Source organism: Somniosus microcephalus, chromosome 11 (assembly GCF_052327205.1).
Source record: "Somniosus microcephalus isolate GS21.2 chromosome 11, FLI_Smic_1.0, whole genome shotgun sequence".
Classification (NCBI taxonomy): domain Eukaryota; kingdom Metazoa; phylum Chordata; class Chondrichthyes; order Squaliformes; family Somniosidae; genus Somniosus; species Somniosus microcephalus.
In genome coordinates, this window is record NC_140997.1 from 222,067,299 (window position 1) to 222,094,244 (window position 26,946).

At 42.0% G+C, this 26,946-nt stretch overlaps 1 protein-coding gene across 4 annotated transcripts in view; it reads left to right on the forward strand.

The window, feature by feature from the left end:
* Positions 1 to 26,946, forward strand: part of twf2 (twinfilin actin binding protein 2) — a 146,913-nt gene that overhangs the window by 113,069 nt on the left and 6,898 nt on the right. For 2 of the 4 annotated variants that reach the window (XM_086002006.1, XM_086002009.1), the window contains 6 exons: positions 2,181 to 2,276; positions 3,704 to 3,808; positions 10,318 to 10,335; positions 19,059 to 19,184; positions 24,118 to 24,268; positions 25,524 to 25,645. In XM_086002006.1, coding sequence (XP_085858132.1) covers positions 2,181 to 2,276; positions 3,704 to 3,808; positions 10,318 to 10,335; positions 19,059 to 19,184; positions 24,118 to 24,268; positions 25,524 to 25,645 — 618 coding nt within the window. Of the gene's footprint in view, positions 1 to 2,180; positions 2,277 to 3,703; positions 3,809 to 5,384; positions 5,400 to 10,317; positions 10,336 to 19,058; positions 19,185 to 24,117; positions 24,269 to 25,523; positions 25,646 to 26,946 lie in introns of all 4 variants that reach the window. The other 2 variants (XM_086002007.1, XM_086002008.1) reach the window with 2 other exon arrangements.

The window sequence follows — 26,946 nt, forward strand, 5'->3', positions numbered from 1 at the left end:
AGAATGGTCACGTTATCAAACGATCCCTGTCTAACACACATGTACTGCAGCCTACGGGAAGAGGAGTAGAGGGAGACAATTGGAAAAGTAGCAGATAATGGAGCCAATTAGCATGATTTACAAGGCAGTATCCAACTGAGGGATTCGGATGATGTAATAAACCACAGACTGAATCCCAGGATTAGACTGTTCTTTTAGATTCGATGAGAAATGTCCGTGTTTGGTTTTTTGCTGACATCCCTTTTTCAAATATCTATTTTTAAGTCATCTCGCATTTCATAATATGCTAGCAATGACTTCATTTAGAACTCATTGTGGGGAGGGAGTACAAGGGAAACATGTTATTGTTTCAACAAGGCTGAAAATGACTGATTACTGCATTGCAGCCTGATGTGTGTATGGCTGAAGGCAGCCATCGCATTTCACCCACAGGGAAAATGTATTTGTTAATTCAAACCTGAGAAAAAAGTCCCCGGTATTAAATTTGAGATTACAGGAAACTCTTTTTTTTTATCTGGCACCAACGGGACCGGCGTGGTGCCGGTTGATCAAAAAGTCCGGATTACAGAGAGGTATACTTGCCAAGGTCCGAGAGCCCGTACACGGCCACAGGTGCAGGAGCTCCAGTTACACGGCACTTGTGCAGGAGTCCTGGTTACACGGCCACAGTTCCAGGAGTCCCTGGTGCACGGCCACAGGTGCAGGAACCCCGGTTACACGGCCACAGATCCAGGAACCCCAGTTACACAGCCACTAATATATAGTAAAACTTAGCTGAACCTACTCCTGAATTTTGCCGGTTAAGAGAGATTTCAGGATATTTAGGTGCTGGCTAACAGAGAGTTTCCTGTACTTCGATATCAGGAACTGAACTTACTTTTCAACCACAGCAAGAGAAATTTGCAGTTGAAACTTTAAGTAAACCGGCCGTATATACAAACTGTACACTCACAGTTGCAGACTTAGACAGAGTGCTTCCCCCCCCCCCCCCCATTGTTTAATTTATTTAGTTGTTGTGGTAAAATAGAGCTATAATTAACATTCTTCTGAGTAATTTCCTCACTTCACTAAAATATCGTGTGATATCTATATATTATATAAGTGTGTGTGTTATGATCAAACAATGATTGCTAATGACATTGAATTGGCTGAGAGGCGCTACTGAACCAAGCATTATGCTGATGTTTCATGAACATCAGTATATTTACACCGGTACCATCAGTATTCTTGCTGGAACTGTGTGATTTAATTTGACTCATTGCTGTTGGGTTCAGTAACTCTTACCCATGATGTAATTTCCATCCAAAGGGTTAATGCAATTTTGAATGAAATTTAACAAAAATGAACGAGAACAAAACGAAAGAAGGTTAATATAAACGTCATTCTTAGTTGAATCTTTGCTGAAGCAGGACTGATGGTGAGAATTCCTAATTAAGGTCAGCCCACAGCACGAGAGATGTGGGCAGCAATGGCATTAAATTCTTAATAGTGATTACCAATCGTCCACCTTGTTAAGAACATAAGAATTAGGAGCAGGAGTAGGCCATACGGCTCCTCGAGCCTGCTCCGCCATTCAATAAGATCATGGCTAATCTTCGACCTCCGCTCCACTTTCCCGCCCGATCCCCACATCCCTTGACTCCCCTAGAGTCCAAAAAAAATCTATCGATCTCAGTCTTGAATATACTCAACGATTCAACATCCACAGCCCTTTGGGGTCGAGAATTCCAAAAATTCACAACCTTCTGAGTGAAGGAATTCCTCCTCATCTCAATCTTAAATGGCCAACCCCTTATCCTGAGACTGTGCCCCCTAGTTCTAGACTCTCCAGCTGGGGAAACAACCTCTCAGCATCTACCCTGTCAATCCCCCTCAGAATCTTTTATGTTTCAATGAGATCACCTCTCATTCTTCTAAACTCCAGAGAGTATAGGCCCAATCTCTCATAGGACAACCCTCTCATCCCAGGAATCAATCTAGTGAACCTTCGTTACACCACCTCAAAGGCAAGTATATCTTTCCTCAGATAAGCAGACCAAAGTTGTTGAGTTGTATATGTGTAGATGGCAGTTTCAACTCTTCACTTTGTATAATAGTTTACTTCTACTGAGAAAATCTGCTTTCCCTGCATCCTGTTCCAAGTTATATACATACTCAAACATACTTTGTGTTTTACATAGGTCAGACAAAAGATGCTGTATGCAGCAACTAGGGCCACTGTGAAAAAGGAGTTCGGTGGAGGACACATTAAGGATGAGTTGTTTGGAACAATGAAGGTACCGTGATACTACATTTTTAATGGATGAATATTGCACCAAAACAGCAAGATATGATCCATATTTTTGCACTTTTCATTGAAATGTGGAATTTTGAAAAATGTAACGAGTAACATACAAACCCATTCTTCACAACTGACCTTCAATAGTGTAAAATTATGATAACGGAAGATGTTCTTTTCCTGGATTTGCTTTTAGTCATCTTAGTGAGAAGTCTAAGATTATGTTCTTGTTCTGGATTCCACTTCTAGAGAATCGTCATTCCCTAAGTATCTGTCAATTCCCTCCATTATTTTAAACATGTCCATCAGGCCAGCCCTTAAATTCCTCAACTCCAGGTAATGTAAACCCAGTTTACCCAGTCCCTTCATCCCAGGTATCATCCTGAGAATCATATATTTTTCCAGGAGCAGAATACCCTTCCCAAGGCTGAACACAATATTCCAAAAGAGCTCTGACCAGTGCTCTTCATAACTGCACCATCGACTTCCTTGTTTTTATTAAACCTTTTCTTATGAAGCGTGGCATGATCTTTGATCACTCTTAGCATCTACGAGCTGGCTTTTCATGTCTTGTGTACCTGGACCCATAAATCCCTTTGCTCACTTACTCCTCTGTTGTTTCCCTATTTAATTTACACTCCCATCTGTCATTCTTATGTCCACAGTTTACAGCTTACACTGTTACGTTAAACTGCCTTTTGCAATTTTCTGCTCTTTTTCACAATTCCATTTATCCCAACCATTGCCTCCTAGCCATTTTTCTCTCCATGCCACAAGATCATAACACAACCCCAAATTTATTCACTTTTTTTTAATACGCTCGGATGGAAACCATCTGATCCCAGAGATTTGTCCTGCCTCAATCCTGTTATCTTATCCGTTACATTTCTCTGTTTGTATGATTTCCCCCTTCAGTAATCTCTAGTCTTCCCTCTACCTCTGGTATTATATCCTCCTCCACTAGACAACTGAAGCAAAAAATAATTGACATTTCTGCCATGTCCTTATCCCTTTACTATTGTCAACTTAAATCTGTTTTGAATGGGTCCACGTCTTCCTTTACCACATCCTTCTTGACGTTTATAAAAAACCTTCAATATTGCCCTGAAACTATCGAAGTATTTTTTCATACTCCCTTATGATTGCGATTTGAAATATAATTTGTGCCTCATACAATCCTGATGAGCTTCACAGGTAGGCTGTATACCTGCAAATTCTCTGCATATGAAGACAGTACATGTTGGGAAAGAGTAACGCTGTTAACCTACGCAGAGATGACTCTGACAACCGTACTGCTTGCCCCAATAAGAAATTATTGCGATTTGACTGAACTCAACCTGCTGCTAATGTCAATTCTGGGAGCAATTTAATTTTGCATTTGTTAATATTCTAATGTTGAAAGCCACAATGTGTTTCTCCCAACAGGAAGACGTTTGTTTTGGTGGCTACCAGAAGCATGTCCTGTCCCGCTTGGGGCCAGCACCACTTACAGCAGCTGAGGAGGAACTGAAGCAGATTAAGATTAATGAGGTAACTATCATCAATTCTGTATCACTATCCACTTTCCTGTGGTTACTTTTGCTCACCGGTTTTTACAGCGTGAAAGAACGTGCCAGTTTACTTTGTCTGTCTAGGAAGGGACCATGACCCAGTTACAGGATCTCGCATAGAGTGAATTCTAGGAATAAGCCAATGGTTTCAATTTGATTTACTGGGTGCAACATTACCATTTTAAATATGCCTTCATTATTTAAGAATAGTAGATGCAGTCTTAATTTTTTTACGAGAACAAACATCATGTTTTCTTTCAAATTTTGGTTAATTTAAAAATTGATGGCGCCTACCTGCACCTTGCCCCAAGAACCCAGATTTGTGGCAGTGATTCCTCCACATGGTAAATTGCAGATCTCAATCGGGGGAGATGCTGAGCAGAGACCAGGAAGTTTCCAACATGGGAGGAGACATAATTAACAGACAGTTCTGATTGGTCCACTCACGTGCTCCTCTCAGACTCATGAATGATGAGGAAAAGAAATAACTCTTAAAGCAATATCCTTCTAAAAATTGAAGGACTTTCATGAGATCCTACTACAAGAAAATTGCATAAAGTGGCATTATTGAAGCGAAAGTCGCACAACCTCAGGATTTAAAAACTAGCTATTTTCACAGTCTCTGCGCCAATCCTCACCGTTTAACTCTTTATTATTAGATAAGGATGGGCTGAAGGATGGGAACTTGCTATTAAAAGCTCATCTTGTACTGGTGCTGCTCTTGAGCCAGCCTCTGAGCAGGGTACTGAGTTTGGATGATCAGCCATGATCTCACTGAATGGCGGAGCAGGCTCGAGGGGCCGAATGGCCTACTCCTGCTCCTATCTTCCATGTTTCTATGTTTCTCAGATACGCATGCAAGTGACATTAGCTGGCTCGCATTTTATCCCTCCTTGTCTGTAGGGAGACAGCAGGCCTACACTCTGCTTTCCCTCCAGATTATCCTAGCTATGATCAGAAACTAACCTCAGGCAGAATAGTGGCTGCAAATCCAAATTCTATCAGAATGGAGTTGCACAAAAGTACAATACCAGGCCGTTCTGCATGAATTCAAATTGAATGAAAATCTCGCTGGTGTAAAAAAAACTTTTTTTTAGGAATGGACTGCAGAGCACTCTATTATCGGTGAAAGATGATACTTGATAATATAGTGATGAGGAGCCTGATATAGATGATTATATTGCACCCAATACAATCATTGTCTAGCATTATTTTTTTTTTTCATTCTATTGAATAGATAGTCTTATTATTTAAATGAAATACCCTCTCTACACACTTGTGGGTTACTATGCCCAGTGCGGGTTATTGTACCCAGTGCTGGCTATTTAATTGCCATGCATCTACACAAAATCCATTTATGGATACCACAATGAGGTTTTCTTAAATCTGTCAGTCGTTGGATTCACATTTATGCACCATAGGTTAACCAATCGTAAATGATGGAGACTTTTTCCTCTTGTGAGATAAAAGGCCTTTTTTTAAAAAAAAGACATGTTAACCTGATTGTGACAAAAAGCATTTCTGTAGCTGTGGGTTGACGTTACTGTCTTTTGCAGGATAAGGTGATCCAGGTAAGCACTTAACCATTTATCATCTTTTGCTTTATCTTGTGTACTTTTGAAGTGAACTTGACAAAGCTTTGAATTTTGGATAAAGAATGGAATTAGCGATACCAGAGTACAGTACAACGCAGCCGTTCATTTGTGTCTGATGATATCAGAAAGGGGCCATTAAAGGGGCGGTGTTGCCATGGTAAATTGTTGCTTTGTACCATATATGTAGTACTGGAAGGGCTGAAGCGGTGTGCAGCATGATTGCAAGTGGTGTTCCACATTTAGGTCATCACAAATAACAATTAAGATCAGAATCAAAAAAGTGCATTTGCAGATGTTGGTGTTGCTACATCAGTCAGTTGCATTGGTACAGCAATCACTAAACTTTCCACCGCAGAATGGAGGCTGCTCATTTCTGGCTGTTCCAAGAATGAAGCCTGCACCAAAGCTCCCCAGCATGGTGGCACCACCCTTTAATAATGTAGTCATTTTTAAAAACATACTTCCACAACAACTGACTCCAGTTACTGCTGTGTTGCATGAGCAGAAATGCAGTGTTTTTGAACTGAAAATTTGATGCATGTCAAATCGCTGTGCCAATCAGAAACTGAGTTGACTGTAGGTCCAGGAAAAAAAGCTCCGACATCACCCTCCCTCCCCAATAAACTCAGGTTAAATCTTTGAGCCTAAACGACATCACGTGCTTATTGGCTGCCTGCACGTGATCTGCTAGGTAGGTGCAGCACATGATCACAGCTGTCTGGTTCTTTCGCTTTACAAGGTTGGCAGTGCCCACCATTTTAAATCAAGTTGTTCCACAATTCTCTAAAATTGGGGAACCTATACACTGTGCCAAGACTCAATGAAATATTAGAGTTCCTGTATAATTGAGAGCACTGGAATCACTTGTTCATGTAGTCACTAGAAAGCCCATGGTGCATAACCTCCATTCTGCATCTTCCCTGATGACACTGCAAAGGTCAAGGGGGGAATTGCATGCATATGGTTTCCAGCAATAAAAACTAGAATGTAGGTTTAAATAGGAATAGTTATGGAACATCATGTAATCCTTACCAGTGTCCCAGAACACACTCGTATCCTGTGTTTTATGCTCCAAGGCAGTCTGGAGACAAACATATCAGTGGAATTTGTCCAACACAACACCCCTAGCCACCAGGATTGGTACTCTGCATAGGAGTGCTGTTCACTGTTCCCGATGTCACTACAGGGGGCATTCTGCCCAGAAGGGCCGATTTTGACTTCTGGCCGACGGTTCCATTGGCAAAGAGGCCCCTGTGATTTTTGAGGCCCCAGCCTCATTTAAATTTGGCAGGCAAGTTGCACGGCGCCAAGCAGATCGTCCCGATGTAGCTCGCCAGATTAAGACCTCGAGATTGAGCCAGCAAGGTAAGTTGTTGTATGGGGCGGGGGCGGTGGGTGGTAGTGGCCCAGACTATTTTCCTCCGGGGCCCACAAAAGAAATTCAGCACTTACTTTGGCGGGCCTCTTCGGTTCCATCGCCCTTTGAACTGGTCAGAGTGTGCGCAGCCCACGTTCTGACCAGTTCCAACTTAAAATTTACGTCATAGGACCCCAATTTCCATTATAAAAGGGGCCTATTGCCTGAAACAGGCGGGCATTTTGGACACCTGGTGGTCGGCCCCTTTCAAAATGGAGCCAGCCGCATTGTGGGGCGGTAAGACTACTGACCCCATTTTGAGGCTGTTACTGCCCCATTAACCCCAGATGGAGGCAGTGAAAATCGACCTCAGATTGTCTGCTCTCGGGTTGCCTCTGCACTTATATGCCCAAAACACAAGAATAGGGACAATTAAAAGTGTACATCTATTTGACATAAATGTAATAAGTCTTGTTTGTGGTGTGTGCGTGTGTGTGTCTACCTGCTTTTGGTGTTCCAATTTACAGTATTTTGCTTTCTACAGTTGACCTGACTGCAGTGTGGTGAAATGTGCATGTCTGTCAGTTGTCATTGCTTTTCTGATATTTCTTTGCATTCTGCAAAGATTGTTTTCTTATCAAAAACTGAATGCAGTTGACCTCTTTGTTCTTTATGTATCTAAACTCAAATTGAAAACAAAGCTCAATTAATGCAATTCCCCAGAAAGGGTTGACTATACCCAGACCACCGTCATACCTTTCAACAGCCAAAGGCCTGGGAGCAGGTGACCAGTCTGCCCCATGAGCCTTAGGTATGATGCTTGGCACAAAGTGCAGACAGTATAAATGGAGAAAATATTATAGAGTAGGCGCTCTCATTTGATGTATTTAAACTCTAAACCGGTTGCAGGGGTTTTTCCTCAATGTTTCTCGCTCCTTTCCTGAAGGAGGTAGCTCATGTTGTACCTCACCACTAGCTGTCTGAGAATCTGTGTGAACCTGGATGGTGAGTGGTGCCAGGCTGTTTAACACACACAGCATTATTGCCGAGCCTGATCCTGTCCTCAACCGACACGCACACATGTGTGCTTCATAGTACTGGTCACTGGACAGTGGAACTGACTGACTTTTTCTCCCCCCTCCACCCCCCCCCCCCCCCCCCATGGCCCCCTCCTTCCTAAGGCCATTTGTGGGTACCCCAGTTATTATCAGGTAACTGAGCACTGACTCGGACTGGAACCCGGACCTTTTATTGGTCTCTTTGGCTCAGTACTATGTATAGCACAGCAACACAAGCATACACCATTTTGTTTAACAACTTTAGATCTATAAATGACGATCAGAATTTCATTGTGTTAATTTCTTCATTTTCATTTTTACTTTATGCCCTCTGGATTGGTTTGAATTGGATTAAATTATCTAATCTTTGTCGTGATTCTCTGTGTGCAATTAAGCATAAATAAGAATTGTAAATTAACTAGGTAGACACTGAATGTGTATCGTGAGGCCAATTTTCAGTGCTTTTGCATTGTCACAAGACCATTTACAACTTGCAGCATTGTTACAGCGTGACCTTGGTTCTTGTTTTTTGACTGGATTGTATTTTCAAAACGAGCATGCAAATTATTTCCCCAGAAAGATTAAGTGCAAACAAGTGCGCTATTTTCAGAAATCATTTGTAAACACCACAGCTCTGTGCTTTTATGACAGTAAATTAAAAAAAAAATTTAAAAACAACTGCATATGGAGATGCAGAAAGTGACAAAATATTTTTTCCCATTTTCAAAAATACTTTTATACCCACATCTGCGCTGCTTGGTGATCCAAAGCATCTCTTTACAAAAATATTTTTTGTGTTTTTTTTTTTAACGCTGTTAAGTATGAACTTCTGTGACTCATTTGCCTATTCTAAGCTTCCTTGTGACCTTTTTAGATAATATTTCCATGACAATTTCATAACTGTAATTCCAGTTTCATTGAATGATTCCATTACACTAAAATTGTCGTGTTTGTTGCATGTTTTCAAAGATGATGTAATTTTGAAAATTGGCCTTCTGGTTAGCAATCAGTTTGTGTATGTATTTTATCGTGTCTGGAAGGAATGTTTAAAGGTGTGCAAGAAATTGCTGTGGGATATTCATCAGAATGGTACAGGTTGTTGTTTTCATCTATGCAATATGTAATTGCCCTTCAACTTTGTTATATGTACGTAGAATGTTATCTGTATAAGTGTGTACATGTGTTTTAACAAACGCGTATCCCTTGGATATGAATTGTATTCAGCTTCAACCTGGCCATGTCTACAATTGTATACAGACAATAAACTACATTAAAACTAAACTAAATTTTTACCATTTTATTTTTTTTTAATCAAAGACACAGTTGATTAAAATTGAGCTCGCGCGCCAAAAAAATGGGACAGGCAAGGGGCACAGTTTTACATCTTGCTGAATGTCCAACCATCGAGGTAGGCGATTAACATTAACATCACAATTTGTCATTTGAAAAGGATGCAAACTGACCAGGTTAGGCATCCTATCAGTCGCGCAAAAATAAAAGTGGTTGCAGTATTCAATCTGCCACTAAATGTCACCATCACGTAGCTCAGAATTATTCTGTCCGATCCAATTTGTAAAGCCTACTGAAGACATATAGGGGCAGAAGGTTATCATTATACAAACATTGTCTCCTCTTTCACTCTCATACTGGGTTCCTGAAAATTGGGTACGTTAGAGTGAATGGACTTCAGGTTATATTCCAGATCTAACAGGGAAGTGGGGCTGACCCATTACTTAACCTCCAGAAAGAACTGCACACCATGGCTTTGCCAGGCAACCTGACTATTCAGCCAACCAATTACAATAAAGGTAGTCGATTCTTATTTTTCATACTTGGGTTTTATGTATACGAGTCTACATGTAATGCCTGTATGTGTACAGTAAAAGCTCCCACGAAAACAGCCAGGGGTGGCCAGAACAGAATCTGTGAATTCATAAATTAATTTCTGTTACTCGGAGTTCCTTTGTTGTGGTTCAGATAATTAACTGTTCGACTGGATGAGAAGCTCATAGAGAATGCGAGCTTATCAAACTTGTGTTGAAGCAAAGTTCACCTTCAAGAACATAGGCCAAGTTAACGTCTGGTCAAGCAAGTCTCACTTGACACTAGAGACTATTTGTTGGACCATTTTTTCTCTTCTGTAAATGTCAACGGATGAATCACTTTATTAAAAAAAATTTGTACCTGTGACGGGCAAAATGTGTGCCATTTTCAGAAGTACCCATGGTCATGCCTAATCTTGTTTCAGCTTGACTTTGTGGCTTGTGAGAGGTTCTCGATTCAGAACCACTTCATACCAATAAGCAAACCAGCTGACAAAGGCGCCCATTACTGCTACTTAACCCATGGGCAATTGCTGATAATTACTGCAGATTAAACAAAAGCAGCCATTACGTTTCCAATGCCTGGTTATTACAGAGCTTTGCTATCATTGTTTTTACTTTCTGCTGTATTTTTCTGCCTTTCCACATGCCTTCAGGAGACTAGCAGCACAATGGTAGGCCTTCAGCTCTTCGTGTTTGTTTCTGTTGCTTTATCCGTTCACTACCTACAGCTTTAAAATAAAAAAAATCTTAAGCTTTGCTGGTGATTAAAGAGGATTGAATTGCCTCCTAACTAGTAAAACTATTTAAAATGTTATTCTCTTTGACTAGCTCAGCACCAAAGTGAAAATTTGATATTTCCAATTTTTTGCTTAATCTGAGGCTAATTATTGTGAAGCTGGATTCTATAGCATTTCGGCAATAAACCCAGATCTCCTGCCCAGTGTTCTTGACACCTCTTTAGCATTATCATGAAATTTATCATTTTACATTTGATTAATTGGATAATGTGAACACATTCCATTATGATGAAAACTCAGTAGAATTTTTTTAATGTGACTGCATTCTACCCTATGTAAACTTGAGGTGATCCAAAACTCGGCTGCCCGTGTCCTAACTCGCACCAAGTCCCGTTCACCCATCACCCCTGTGCTCGCTGACCTACATTGGCTCCCAGTTAAGCAACGCCTCGATTTCAAAATACTCATCCTTCTTTTCAAATCCCTCCATGGCCTCGCCCCCTCCCTATCTCTGTGATCTCCTTCAGCCCCACAAACCCCCCCACCCGAGATATCTGCGCTCCTCTAATTCTGCCCTCTTGAGCATCCCTGATTATAATCGCTCAACCATTGGTGGCTGTGCCTTCTGTTGCCTGGGCCCTAAGCTCTGGAATTCCCTGCCTAAACCTCGCTACCTCTTTCGTCCTTTAAGACGCTCCTTAAAACCTACCTCTTTGACCAAGCTTTTGGTCACCTGCCTAATTTCTCGTTATGTGGCTCGGTGTCAAATTATGATGTCTTTTAATACTCCTGTGAAGCGCCTTGGGACGTCTTACTACATTAAAGGCGCTATATAAATACAAGTTGCTGCTGTTGTTGTTACAAGAGCAGTAAGTGAATTGCAAAGAAGGGGAAAAATGAAAATTGTACTTCACTTATAGTTGGGCATTCTTTCCTTCCCCACTCAAAATGGCCTGACCGATCCCTACCTCCAGGTTCCATTTAGTAGCTGATCTGAGACCTAACGTACACCAAAACATGATGGCATTTGAATGGATTTTTTAAAGCAGGTTATTTCTGGGTATGAACCAGTTCAAAACCTCCCTATTATAGCCAGAACCCCCTTTAGTATAGTTTTATTTTGACCCTATTATTAAGGAGAGGTAAGAAGAGAAAACTTCTAAATGAGCCGAATAATAGAAGGGTCCCACTTCTCCATTCCAGACCACGTACAATATACCCTATCATAAGCACCCATTTCATTTTCTGAAAGTTCTATATGACTACTCTCTGCTAATGAAGCAAAACTTTGGAATATTCATCTTTCTTCACCTCAGCTAGGCCCCGTCCTGTTACCCTCATTTAGATAACCTCTTTCTCACAGTGCCACCAACAGCGTGCAAGCCACCACTGTCACATGGAGTATTTCACCTATCCCTATAACCGCCAATCCCATTCCCAGCCAGATATCTTTTCAGTTCCTTTTTGAACGCATTAATTGCCTCAGGTGTATTTGGTCGGAATATCTTTCGCACATCCACTGTTGAGGAAATCATTTTATGAATCTTCATTGGCTGTAAAACGCTTTGGGACGTCCGGTGGTCGTGGAAGGCGCAATATCATAGAATTATAGAATGGTTACAGCACAGAAGGAGGCCAGTCGGCCTGTCGAGCCCATGCCGGCTCTCTGTAAGAGCACTTCAGCTAGTCCCACTCCCCCACCCTTTCCCCGTAGCCCTGCAAATTTTTTTCCATCAGGTACTTATCCAATTCCCTTTTTGAATGCCACGATTGAATCTGTCTGCGCCACCCTCTCAGGCAGTGCATTCCAGATCCTAACCACTCTCTGCGTAAAAAAGTTGTTCCTCATGTCGCCTTTGGTTCTTCTGCCAGTCACCTTAAATCTGTGTCCTCTGGTTCTCGACCCTTCTGCCAATGGGAACAGTTTCTCTCTATCTACTCTGTCTAGACCCCTCAAGACTTTGAACACCTCTATCAAATCTCCTCTCGGCCTTCTCTGCTCTAAGGAGAACAACCCCAGCTTCTCCAGTCTATCCACGTAACTGAAGTCTCTCATCCCTGGAACCATTCTTGTAAATCTTTTCTGCACCCTCTCTAAGGCCTTCACATCCTTCCTAAAGTGCGGTGCGCAGCATTGGATGCAATACTCCAGTTGAGGCCAGACCAGTGTTTTATAAAGGTTGTTGATAGCTTCCCTGCTTTTGTACTCTATGCCTCTATTTATGAACGATATAAATGCAAATCTTTCTTTCTTTTCTTTCTTTATTGATATTAAACTAGTGCCTTCCAGCTCTGTACCCAAGTTTTTCAGTCAAATATCCTGCATACTTCTACAGCATTCATGCTTCTCCTTATGTTTCCCCTCGCCAGTAATCTACAAAGTTTAGAATCCCATTTTAACTTGCAGTCTCTGACCAAGGCAACCTACTACCAGGCCACTGCAAATGTTGTGCTGTGACCAACAGCTAAGAGGTGTATGAATTTAGTCCGTGTCACCTGCCCAATCCTATTTTATTCTTCCCCCATCTTGCCCCCGTGTTGGTCCAGTTTAAATCATGCCATAATCAAAATTGCAAACCAGAACAGATGTTCTATTTCATAGTGACACGGAGCTCTAAAAAGAAAAAAAGACTTGCATTTATATAGCGCCTTTCATGGCTTCCCAAAGCGGTTTACAGCCAATGAAGTACTTTTGAAGTGTAGTCACTGCTGTAATGCAGGAAACGCGGCAGCCAATTTGCAAACAGCAAGCTCCCACAAACAGCAATGTGATAATGACCGGATGATCTGTTTTTTTTTTGTGATGTTTATTGAGGCGAGAGTGTCACCCACTGAGCCACGCTAACATTTAGCACAGCATAGTGCATGTCTTTTATATATAAAAAAAACCAAAAATTAATTCTGTCCTAATGCAATACTTGGCTGCGATGCTGCTCTGACACATGTGTCAGACTGCAACCCAATCTTCAGTAAGGCTATCTGATCAGTTAGGTTACGGTGCTCAGCGTTTAATATAATATCTCTGTCCTAAGTGGCACGTGCAATTCAAAACAAAGCCAATTGTTACCCTCCTGATTAGAATAGTCAGATCCAATTTCAGAACTGCACCAATAAATTCATGAGCATCTTGAATCAGTAATGATGGGGAAGTACTTATTTTGCTGGCAATGAGCAAGGCGCCACTGACTTACTCATTTACAACAGGAACTCCTTTCTTCTATTTTTAAATTTGCCCTTTCAGTTAACTCTTTCATGTCACTGTTTTCTTTCTTTACATGACAAAAATGCAGAGTTGTATATAAGTAGGAGTTATACCAAATATATTTTAACCTTCTTGGATTATTTTGGTAGTTTTTAAAAAGCTGTGTGGATCTGTTGTAAATAATTTAATTCATTTAAGAACATAAGAACATAAGAAATAAGAGCAGGAGTAGGCCAATCGGCCCCTCGAGCCTGCTCCGCCATTCAGTAAGATCATGGCTGATCTGATCCTAACCTCAAATCAACTTTCAATCTCCATCCCACCCGAACCCATGTGATCTCCCGGGAGAGGTGAAAAACCAGATAAAAAACCCAATGGCCTTTTAAGCTTTCTGCAAATAAATAAATCCGTTCATCTTGTCCATGAGACTCAACTCCTGCTCCCTTGATCCTATTCCAACCAAACTGTTGACCACCCAACTTCCCTTCCTGGGCCCCATGTTGTTAACGGTTCCCTCTCCTTGGGTACTGTTTCTTTCCCCCCGCCCCTCCCCCTTCAAATCTGCCATCATCACCCCTCTCCTCAAAAACAAATGCACCCCTTGACCCCTCTGTCCTTGCAAACTATCTCCCCATCTCCAACCTCCCTTTACTCTCCAGTCCTTGAACGTGTTATCGCCTCCCAAATCTGTGCCCATCTTTCCCGCAATTCCATGTTCCAACCCCTCCAATCAGGTTTCCGGCCCCGCCATAGTACTGAAACTGCCCTTATCAAAGTCACCAATGACATTCTTTGTGACTGTGACCGTGATAAACTATCCCTTCTCTTCTTAACCTATGTGCAGCCTTCAACACCGTTGACCACACCATCCTCATCCAAAGCCTCTCCTCCATTGTCCAGATGGGTGGAACTGCCCTTGCTTGATTCCATTCATATCTATTGAATCGGAGTCCCCCAAGGATCTATCCTTGGCCCCCTTCTATTACTCATCTACGTGCTACCCCTCGGCGACATCATCCGAAAACACAACATCAGGTTCCACATGTACGCTGATGACAATCGGCTCTATCTCACCACCACCTCTCTGGATCCCTCCACTGTCTCTGTTTTGTCACACTGCTTGTCCAACATCCAATATTGGATGAGCAGAAATTTCCTCCAACTAAATAGTGGAAAGACTGAAGCCATTGTCTTTGGTCCCCGCCACAAACTCTGTTCCCTGGCCACCGTTTCCATCTCTGGCAACTGTCTGAAGCTGAGCCAGACCATTTGCAACCATGGTATTGTATTTGACCCGAGATGAGCTTCCGACCACACATCTGCTCCATCACCAAGTGCCTACTTCCACCTCCGTAACATCGCCCGACTCCAACCCTGCCTCAGCTCACCTGCTGCTGAAACCCTCATCCATGCCTTTGTAACCTCTAGACTTGACGATTCCAATGGCTGGCCTCCCATCTTTCACCCTGCATAAACTTGTGCTCATCCAAAACGCTGCTGCCCGTATCTTAACTCACTCCAAGTCTCGTTCACTCATCACCCCTGTGCTTGCTGACCTACATTAGCTCCCAATCCGACAACACCTCAATTTTAAAACCCTCATCCTTGTTTTCAAATCCCTCCATGGCCTTGCCCCTCCCTATCTGGGTAACCTCCAGCTCTATAAGCCTTTGTGATCTCTACGCTCCTCCAATTCTGGCCTCTTGCACATCCCCGATTTTAATCGCTCCACCATTGACGGCCGTGCTTTCAGCTGCCAAGGCTCTAAGCTCTGGAATTCCCTCCCTAAACCTCTCCGCCTCTCTACCTCTTACTCCTCCTTAAAACGTATCTCTTGGACCAAGCTTTTGGTCATCTGTCCTGATAGCTTTCCTTCTGTGGCTCGGTGTCAAAATTGTTTTTACTGATGTTACTCTTGTTAAGTGCCTTGGGACGTTCTCATACGTTAAATGCGCTGTATAAATGTTGTTGTTGTTCTTGTAGAAAACCAGCAGCTGTCAGATTAACAAAGCACACTGTACAAATAGCACGTTTGCGGAATAGAAACTCGGGGGAGGAATAACATTTTATTTTTTCTTTGTTTAATTTTTTACAAACAAGTGCAACTTCCTTTTTTCAATGTTTATTTCTATCTTGCCCTTAAGGCATTCACTCATGCTGCTTATTCAGTGTGTGTGTGTGGTACCTCATCCAAGTAAATATTGGCAAGCTATTTCACCATACTACAACAACAACAACTTCTATTCATTTAGCACCTTTAACGTAGTAAAACGTCCAAGGTGCTTCACAGTATTAAAAGACAAAAGCTTTGACACCGAACCACATAAGGAGAAATTAGGGCAGGTGACCAAAAGCTTGGTCAAAGAGGTAGGTTTTAAGGAGTGTCTTAAAGGAGGAGAGAGAGGCGGACAGGTTGAGCGAGGGAATTCCAGAGCTTAGGGCCTAGGCAACAGAAGGCACGGCCACCAATGGTTGAGCGATTATAATCAGCGATGCTCAAGAGGGCAGAATTAGAGGAGCACAGATATCTCGGGGGTGGATTGGTTGTGGGGCTGAAGGAGATTACAGAGATGGGGAGGGGCGAGGCCATGGAGGGATTTGAAAACAAGGATGAGAATTTTGAAATCGAGGCATTGCTTAACCAGGAGCCAATGTAGGTCAGCGAGCGCAGGGGTGATGGGTGAACGGGACTTGGTGCGCGTTAGGACACGGGCAGCCGAGTTTTCGATGACTTCAAGTTTATGTAGGGTGGAATGTGGGAGGCCAGCTAGGAGTGCGTTGGAATAGTCAAGTTTGATTTAAATGTAAAATTGCAGTCATAAGGAAAAACTTTTTTACGCAGCAAGTGGTTAGGATCTGGAATGCACTGCCTGAAAGGGTGGTGCAGGCAGATTCAATCATGGCTTTCAAAAGGGAATTGGATAAGTACCTGAAAGAAATTTTTTTACAGGGCTACAAGGAAAGGGCGGGGGAGTGGGACTAACTGAAGTGCTGTTGCAGAGAGCCGGCATGGACTCGACAGGCCAAATGGCCTCCTTTTGTGCTGTAACCATTCTATGATTCTATGGGTATGCCCACTTTTGGCAGCATGCAATCGAGGGTATACTGACTACTTTTAATTTTTGGAGGTTAAGGTGCAAGTGAGGACGAAACATAATTAGCGAAACTTGCAACTTCAGAGATGTAAAACGGGCAATGTCAGATTGACTGTCCATTATACAGGAGGCTGAATCGCTGTCACCCAAAGTCAAAATTAACCCTACCACGTTTATTGCTCATTCACACCTTATCCTCATTTTCATTATGTACACTATGTATGTGAAAAGAAACACATCAGATCTGGGCTGCAAAAGCAGAAGGCAGCAAATGACACAAGCCAGAGGTGTTGCAGGCAGCCATCCTCTGAAGATTGTAGGGGTCTGTGGCAGTTACCGTAATGAAGAGCTATTTATATACCACACTAGAAATAAACATTGACAAACCCCTAACACAATCATGACATTTCTTTGCTATTTTAACAAAGGTGTCAACCAGTTTAAAACAAATGGGATAACCGCTGTGTTGAAACAGTTAACAGGGAACTATCATAATATCGCCAACAGAAATTTCTAGGCTCTAAAAGGTGTAGTGGTACCGCACGAAGCAGCATATTATTTTGTTAATGGATTAGCAGAATGTACATGATTCATTGTTATACATTTCAGGCCAGGTTAGTGGGGTATATTCTCTCATGAAGTAGTGTACATTTTTTTTTAATGTATAATTGATAAGTCTACTCTGAAAATGCACCAAATAAAGTGTCAAAAAATCCAAATTTTCTGTGGGGCATGATCACAGACCCTTCCTATATGGTATTCAGTATAAGAATTTCTAAGAAATCACCAGAACACTGAGATTGTTGCTTCAAAACTACTCCCAGTACTAGAGTACTTGATTTTTTAAATAAATATACAGATATATGACAAATAAATACATAAATTTTTGTTAACCTTATAGGATGGATTTATTCAGTCCTGCAGTCAGCACTGGCTGTCCGTACCGGCAGTCTTTGTTGAAGAATACTAGCGTTCACATTGAATGATTTGAGGATGGTGATTAGGTGGGGTTCATCAAGAAATCATTTGCAGTTGATTTGCAGGAAAATATGGTAGTGATTATTGTGTGCAAATTAAAAGCATATAAATATCTAAGTTTCAAGTTTGAAAAAATCTTTGTAAAAATATATTTTAAAGGTTAAATATTCTCTAATTACAGTATTTTTTCTGGGGTTTTATTTTATTCTTCATAAATATCTATGAACTTAAAACATGCATTCCAGTCTATCACTACTGTGGTTAGCAGTGGGTAAAATTTAAAATTTAATTTAAAATTGTAATGAGAAAAAAATAATCTGCAATGCAGGAAAAGATTCCACTAAAAATGTCACCGGATCCAGTGAGCTCATCCCTGTATATTGCAAACTGATTTGGCCAAGCCTAAAACTCCAACCTGCCACCCTCTGGTTGAGAAAGGAAAAGTAAAAGCTATGGAAATACTTCTTGTACTGTGGGGAAACAATATTATACAATTGAACATAAGAAATAGGAGCAGGAGTAGGCCATTCGGCCCTTCGAGCCTGCTCCGCCATTCAGTAAGATCATGGCTGATCTTCTGCCTCATCTCCACCTTCTTGCACTATCCCCATATCCCTCGAATCCCTTAGTATCCAAAAAAATCTATCGATCTCCGTCTTGAATATACTCAGAGTGAGCATCCACAGCTCTCTTTGGCTCCCTGTTGGTGTGGGATCTGCTCATCATTGAGAGTTAGCCATTCTTTCCTTCCCTACTCAAAATGGCCTGGGTTTGATTTAGTCCTTCACTCATTAAATATAGGGCATAATTACAAAATTCAGAATACTAGGAGGTCTGTATTTTTCTGTGATTTTATTTTTTTTGTTGCGTATGAGGCCCAACCAGTGATTTTATAAAGATTTAGCATGATTTCCTTGCTTTTTGTGCTCTATGCCTCTATTTACTTATAAAGTCAAGGATCCTGTATGCTTCTTTAACAGCCTTATCAACTTGTTCAGCCACCTTCAAAGATTTGTGTATGTGAACTCCCAGGTCTCCCTTTCAAGGGCCCTTTAAAGCTGTCTGCTGGTTTTCTTACTGCACGTTTTTGTGGAAGATATGCGAACAGACGTTGGCACCATTTTAGGCTGAGGATGATGTGCAAGAGTTACAATAAGATCAAGTTCCTGCAGTGAAATCCTGGTCAATGCATAATTTGCTATGGCGTGCTGTGCCTGTTTCAGGATTGTGATATAAACCGGATCAGGAATTCCTGGTGAAAGCAATTCACTGTATTGGAATTGTGTCTGTGGGTCAATAATGCTTTTGTCATGCACCGGGGGAAGAAGACGCCTCTCTATTGCAATAGAGTTACGTACTAATTTTGTGTTTTGCCATTCCAGGTAAAGACTGAGATCAGTGTCCAAAGTAAGCACCAGACAATGCAAGGTATTGCATTTCCAATCCAGGAAAGTGCTATTACGGCCCTTCTCTTACTTAAAGAGAGGAAGATAAATTACATCCAGCTGGTATGTCATTCCCTTTTTATGGCTTCCATTTATTCAATGTAAATTGAATTAATTTCAGAATTGTAAAACTGTGTCTTGTAGGTAACAAAATAGGTGGGTTGTGCAGGTGGCCGAGCGAACACTACACGATAAGTGTACAACGTGAAGCTTTATCTTAATTATAGATGTAACACAACTGATGTTGTTTGTGCTACTTCACTTGTCCAATTCAAGGTATCAAAGCTACTACATAGGATTACATCGGATATACGGCACAGAAACAGGCCATTCGGCCCAACCAGACTATGCTCCACTCGAGCCTCCTCCCATCTTTCCTCATCCAAATCTATCAGTGTAACCCTCTATTCCCTTCTCCCTCATATGCTTGTCCAGCCTCCCTTTAAATGCATCTATACTATTCGCTTCAACCACTCCCTGTGGTAGCGAGTTCCACATTCTCACCACTCTTTGGGTAAAGACGTTTCTTCTGAATTCCCTATTGGATTTCTTGGTGACTATCTTATATTGATGGTCTCTAGTTCTGCTTTCCCCCACAAGTGGAAACATTCTCTCTGTATCCACTCTATCAAAAGCTTTCATAATTTTAAAGACCTCTATTAGGTCACCCCTCAGCCTTTTTTCAAGAGAAAAGAGACCCAGCCTGTTCATCCTTTCCTGATATGTATACCCTCGCATTTCTGGTATCATCCTTGTAAATCTTCTCTGCACCCTGTCCAATGCCTCTATATCCTTTTTATAATATGGCGACCAGAACTGTACACAGTACTCTAAGTGTGGCCTAACCAAGGTTCGATACAGGTTTAGCATAACTACCCTACTTTTCAATTCTATCCCTCTAGAAATAAACCCTAGTGCTTGGTTTGCTTTTTTTATGGCCTTGCTAACCTGCGTCGCAACTTTTAGTGATTTGTGTATTTGTACTCCGAGATCCCTTTGTTCCTCTATCCCACCTAGACTCGCACCTGCCAAGTAATAAGTGACCTCCCTATTCTTCCTACCAAAATGTAATCCCTCATTTATCTGTGTTGAACTTCATTTGCCAATTATATGCCCATTCTGCAAGTTTATTAATGTCCTCCTGTAACTTGTTGCAGTCCCCCTCAGTATTGACTATCCCCCCCCCCCCCCAAATTTGGTGTCATCCGCAAATTTAGAAATTGTGTTTTTGATTCCAAAATCTCAATCGTTAATACAAATTGTGAACAACAGTGGTCCCAGCACTGATCCTTGTGGAACACCATTACCCACCTTCTGCCACTCTGAATAGCTACTTTTTGCCCCTACGCTCTGCTTTCTGCCTTGAGCCAGCTAGCTATCCATTCTGCTACTTGTCCCCTGACTCCGCATTCTCTCCCCTGACTCCACATTCTGTTATATTTGAGGGGCAGGGCAATAAAATAAATTGTCTTTAGACTCTGGTAGCCTGCTTGGGTGAGAGGAAAAGAGTTGCGGTTGCCATTAAAATGAATTGGAAAAAGGGAAATAAGAATCTCATGCCGTTATCCCACTTGGGTCCCCCTTAATTTTTAAACTCTAATAGGCCATTTGAAATGCTATTCATGCTTGCACTGGAGTGGACCAGGCTATGCCAATAGTACTTTCTTTTCTGGGACATGCATAGCCAGCATTCTTCTTTACTTGGACAGGCTGCAAATAGCTCATACAGGAAACTCTTTTTTATCCGACACCGACGGGACCGGCGTGGTGCCGATTGATCAAAAAGTCCGGATTACAGAGAGGTATACCTACCAAGGTATGAGAGCCCCATACACGGCCACAGGTGCAGGAGCCCCGGTTACACGGCACTTGTGTAGGAGTCCCGGTTACACGGCCACAGATCCAGGAGTCCCTGTTGTACGGCCACAGGTGCAGGAGCCCCGGTTACACGGCCACAGATCCAGGAGTCCCGGTTACACGGCCACAGGTGCAGGAACCCCGGTTACACGGCCACAGGTGCAGGAACCCCGGTTACACGGCCACAGGTGCAGGAACCCCGGTTACACGGCCATAGGTGCAGGAACCCCGGTTACACGGCCACAGATCCAGGAACCCCGGTTACACGGCCACTAATATGAAGTAAAACTTACCTGAACCTACTCCTGAATTTTGCCGGTTAAGAGAGATTCCTGTACCAATATTCTAGCAGTTGTTTGATCCTGGAACTTCTGGAAGTAAGAATCCTGTTTTTAGTTGAATGAGCAGTCACTTTACATGATTTAAATCTAATTTCTCAGTGTAATAAATAAACGGCCTTTTCATTTGGAAAGTGCAACACAATTGTTGATATTTGACTTTCGCTTTGATGAGTGACGACCATACCTCTCACTGGTACCAAAGGTTTGATCACATTCTTAGACTCACTTATGGCAATAAATTTATTAACACAGTGCTTCTTAGTGTCTTCCTATGCTGTACCAGTCATAACTTAGTTTTCCATTCCCCAGAAAAGTTGCTTAAAAGCTTAAAAACATGTCCGTGGGCTTGGATGTATTATTCAAAGTGTTAGCAATGCTTAACAATGTTCCAGAGTATTAATTTAATCCTTTATAACCATATTTTTAATAAATTGCATTTGTATAGCACCTTATCATCTCTCTCGGATCATCTCAGAAGTGCTTCATGCACAATGCATTACTCAGAAGTGCAGGACAGCAGGAGAACTACCTGCTCTTCAAATAATGCCATGAGATCTTAAATGTCCACCTGAACTACCTCGGTTTACTGTCTCATCCAAAGGCTGGTACCTCCAATAATGCAGCCTTCCCCCAGTGCTGCACTGAATTGTCAGCCTGCATTATATGTTCAACTGCTGAATTGGCACTTGAAACAGGAACTTTCTGATTCAGAGTTTTATCAACTGAGCTAAACAGACACAGGGTTTTTGAACTGTATTAAGGGTCATTGGCGAGTGCCGTCATTACAACTAGCACACCATATAAAGTTACGCCCATGCAGAGTTAGTAAGGCCCCTCTTTGTCAAAGTTACTGTTTGCGACGTTGTAATGTGCGCAAGATATTAGAATTCAGTAAAATAAAGAGGAAAATCTGGAAAACCAAAATAAAAACTGAAAAACGGGAAATAAGTAGCACTTCAATCAGCATCTGTAAAGAGAAGGGACATAAATTGTAAAGAGAAAAGGCAGGTTTTGACTGACCTGTGTATTTCCAGCATTTTCTGCTTTTATCGTGCTCAGTATTTGAGTTGCCCATCTTGTACTGATCAGTAGACAGCAATGGCAACAATATACAAGTCACTTTTCCAGATTTGTAATAGATGCAAATCTACTTATAAGCTGTGGATTATACACCAGATTCGAACATGAGTGCTGGCAGGAAAGCCGTAAATTTAGAATATGGGTTCAGTGCCGTCTCCCATTTTTCAGACCAATATCCAAAGACATTTAGCTCGTACCAGCTGGACAATTAAAAGCAGTAGCCTGGGAAACAGGTCCTGTCCTCTCAGCTGGGAAATCCTGCACAGTTGGATGGATATAGAGGAATTGAAAGAAGAACAATAACTTCTCTCTCTCCCACCACTACGACCACTTTATATAAAAAAAAAGTGACCATGTCAACAATTGAGAATAGGTTTCTCACCGTCTCGCCCCTCCCTATCTGTGTAACCTCCAACCTCCATCAGTCCTACAACCCTTTGAGAACTCTGCATTCTCCAATGCTGTTCTCGTGCATCCCCGATCTCCTTCATCTCGCCATTTGCGGCGGTGCGTTAAGCTGTCTAGACCCTAAGCTCTGGAATTAGCTCCCTAAATCTCTCCGTGTCTCTACCTCCCTCTTCTCCTTTTAAGATGTTGCTTAAAAACTACCTCTTTGACCAAGCTTTTGGTCACCTGTCCCAACATCTCCTTGTGTCAGCTGTGGCTCAGTGGGCAGCACCCTCACCTCTGAGTCAGAAGGTTGTGGGTTCAAGTCCCACTCCAGGGACTTGAGCATATAAATCTAGGCTGACAGTCCAGTGCAGTGCTGAGGGAGTGCTGCACTGTCGGAGGTGCCGTCTTTCGGATGAGACGTTAAACCGAGGCCCCGTCTGCTCTCTCTGGTGGACGTAAAAGATCCCACGGCACTATTTTGAAGAAGAGCAGGGGAGTTATCCCTGGTGTCCTAGCCAATATTTATCCCTCAATCAACATAACAAAAACAGATTATCTGGTCATTATCACATTGCTGTTTGTGGGAGCTTGCTGTGCGCAACTTGGCTGCCGCGTTTCCTACATTACAACAGTGACTCCACTTCAAAAGTACTTCATTGGCTGTAAAGCGCTTTGAGACATCCGGTGGTCGTGAAAGGTGCTATATAACTGCAAGCCTTTCTATGTGGCTCGGTGTCAAATTTTGTTTAACGCTCCTGTGAAGCACCTTGAAACGTTTTACTACATTAAAGGCGCTATATAAATGCAAGTAGTTGTTGTTGAAACAGGAATAAAGGATACTGGATCAGAGCGAGCATATGACCAATGCTCGTGAAGGATAAACATCAGCACAGACTGGTTGGACCATATGACCTTTATCCGTGTTGTAATTTCTTCTATTTTTTTTTTAAGTTACCATTAAGCAAAGAAAACAAAAATAACCCTTGCTGGATAATTTTCATTGAGACATCACATAGAACCAATAAAATACCACATCGATAGTGAAGGGGAAAAATTTGCAGGGCTGTGGGCAAAGAGCAGGGGACTAATTGGATAGCTCTTTCAAAGAGCCGGCACAGGCACGATGGGCCAAATGGCCTTCTGTGCTGTATCATTCTCTGACTCTGCTCGAGCTGAGGGTGTTTTGATAAAAGAGGCTCATTTTGTGTGCTCTTAGTTGTATTTTGTACAAGATATTCTGCTATAAATTATATGTTTTTAAATATTTTGGCTTTCAGCCAAACTCTCTGCTTTTTTTAAATATTCCTTCCTCCCCTACCCTTCAGAAACTAGATATAGAGAAGGAAACCATAAACCTGGTGCATACAGATGTCACTGACATCCTTGACTTGCCAAGGAGAATCCCAAATAATGCCGCTCGCTATCATTTCTTCCTCTACAAACATTCGCATGAGGGTGACTACTTAGAGTCTGTTGGTAAGTTCAAAAGTGTATACCTGAAATAAGCCCCTTTGGGTTTTGCTTGTTTTTATTTACTTGCTCCTCTTCCCTCCTCTCATTAGGGCATGGGCTCGTGCACCCTCTAGTAGCTCACCCAAAGTGCCAATTCTTCATATGCAAACCGAGACAGTGAGTGTTGGTAAACAATTCAACCGTGGGATGGGGGCATCACTACCAAGCCTGTCCTCGCCTTGCACCACCTGCACTAGCATCCCAACCCTTACCCATTTGAGATCGACTAACCCAGTACAGACGTTTCTGATCTAAATGGTTCAGAAGGACACCAGGAAGTGAAGCCACCAGCTCAGCCATTAGAGAATATTGCTTTTTTTTTTTTAAAACTGCAAATTTTCCATTTTCCTCCCCCTCCCAATTCATGCTGTACTCATTCAACAGATTAATAATGTCCAGCACCTATTCCAGGCCAATTTTTAACTCGATGACATAACTTTAATATTATAGATACAGGAAACTTTCTGGTATCCGGCACTGACGGGACCGAGCTGTTGCTGTCCCATCAAAACTGCCGGACAAACCAGCGCTAATGTTAAAACATACGGAGCTCCTGAGCTCCGTGTGAAGCAACAAACCCTGTGCTTCAAAACAGTCGGCCGTAGCTTGCAAGCGTCTCTGTAGCTAAGCAACAGCTTCAGCTAGACCTTGCAGAGCCTGACTGGAGAAAAAAAGCAACGAAAAGAAAAAAAACTTACTGAACCGACTCCTGAATTTTGCCGGTGGATAGAGCTTTCCGGACATTTAACGTCCGGATAAACAAAAGTTTCCTGTAGTAGTGTGTGTGAAATATATATGTGTTTGTATATGTATGTATGCATGTATAAAAAAAAAAGTGAATCGTAATGAATTATTGTAATCAGAGGGTTCAAATGAAGCCCATAAATTACTGTAGATCCACTCTTCAGTCATATGAAGTTAGTTGAAACATTCAATGAAATTACAGTCTATTACTCACTGCCAACCGCTGTAATTATGCATCTAAATGCTGTGTTTTTCCACAGGAACATGTAGCTTTCTTTAATTTTCCACCTCCAGTGTCACTGCTCACAGTATGCCCACTGTTGCAAATAGCTTCAGCTGTGCCTTGCCCTGACACACAAACATTTCTCTCGCATGCAAATTAAGGGTTGTATAAAGTTGTACAAAATAACAGTGGGTGAATGACAGGTGGGTGGAAATTCTAAATGTGGTGAATTTATTGCATTTCTTTCCACAGTGTTTATCTACTCCATGCCCGGGTACAAATGTAGTATTAAAGATCGCATGCTGTACTCCAGCTGTAAGGGCCCTCTACTGGATGTGGCAGAACAACAACTACTACTGAAAGTCGTCAAAAAGGTATGTGTGTGTCTGCAGACACAATCTTTCCAGCAGGACTCAGTGAATTGTGGAAACCCTGGCTGATCTTCCTTCTCCCTGGCTGAAGTGTGCTGAGGCTGACAGTAGCTACCACTGCTACCCAGTTGAGATCAGTTACAGACAACCGGAGATGAATTACAGATTACAGTGGTGTCTCTTTCAGAAGGATTATTCTACCATGGTTTTATTTAACCCAACAGTCATCATGACATATAAATTACCAACAGCCTGTCATCACAGAACATGTTGCTTTATATAATGGATCTTTAGACCATTTGGATACAATTTTCACTGGCACTGTTTTTATCCTATACATTGGTACTGAAGGTGTCTAGGGAAGTGTTCACAGGCTGGTACCTCAGCAAAAATGGTCAATGGAAAAATCAGTACCTTCATGTACCATTTTATGTAAGATTACCATAGTGCGTTATAAAACAGTAATCTATTGACTGGTGCAGCTCGTAAACCAGAATAGTAAAGCTACTAACACTAGCAGTTAGTGATGAACTGAACCCTGAGATTGATTGCATCCTTGCACTTGGCTGTTACTCATTATAACACATACAAGTGAAGTTCATTTGGTGCTTTTATTCTGATTTATCCAGATTATTTAGCTTCCATGACAGTTATCTGATCTGAAGTCGAGTGCTACAATGCACCGCCAAGCATTTATGGTTATTAAATTTTATAAAGGATCAATGTGGAAATAACGGCAGGGAAAGCGGATAGTCCTCTGCCTGAATTACCTTACGGTGTTACCATCATGCCATGTGTTTTGAACCACAGTGATAATTATATCATTGCCTTTTCCAGGCAACTAACATGCCTTATAGAGAATATTTCATTCCTCGGAGGGATTGCAAGACGTTAATCTAATTGGCAAGTTCAAATGATGTTCTAAACTGCAAAAGGAAATGACATTAGTTTTCAGTTTTATCCCCTCTTGCTGTGAAGATAATGAGCCACGCTGAGGTGTGGCTCCACAGCTACCGGCAACCATTCGGTGCCTCTTCAACAACAACTTGTGTATTTATAAACCGTCTTTATTGTAGAAAAATGCCCCAAAGTGCTTCACAGAGGCACAAGGGGGAAAACGAGTCCCTTGCCAAATAAGGATTGATTAGAACGGTGACCAAAAGCTTGGTCAAGAATGTGGGTTTTAAGGCTGGTCTTCAAAGAAGAAAGGAAGGCAGAGGGGTTTAAGCAGGGGATTCCGGAGCATGAGGGCTTGGCCGCTGAATGCAGGCTCACTAATGGTGGGGCGAAGAGAGAGGGATGCC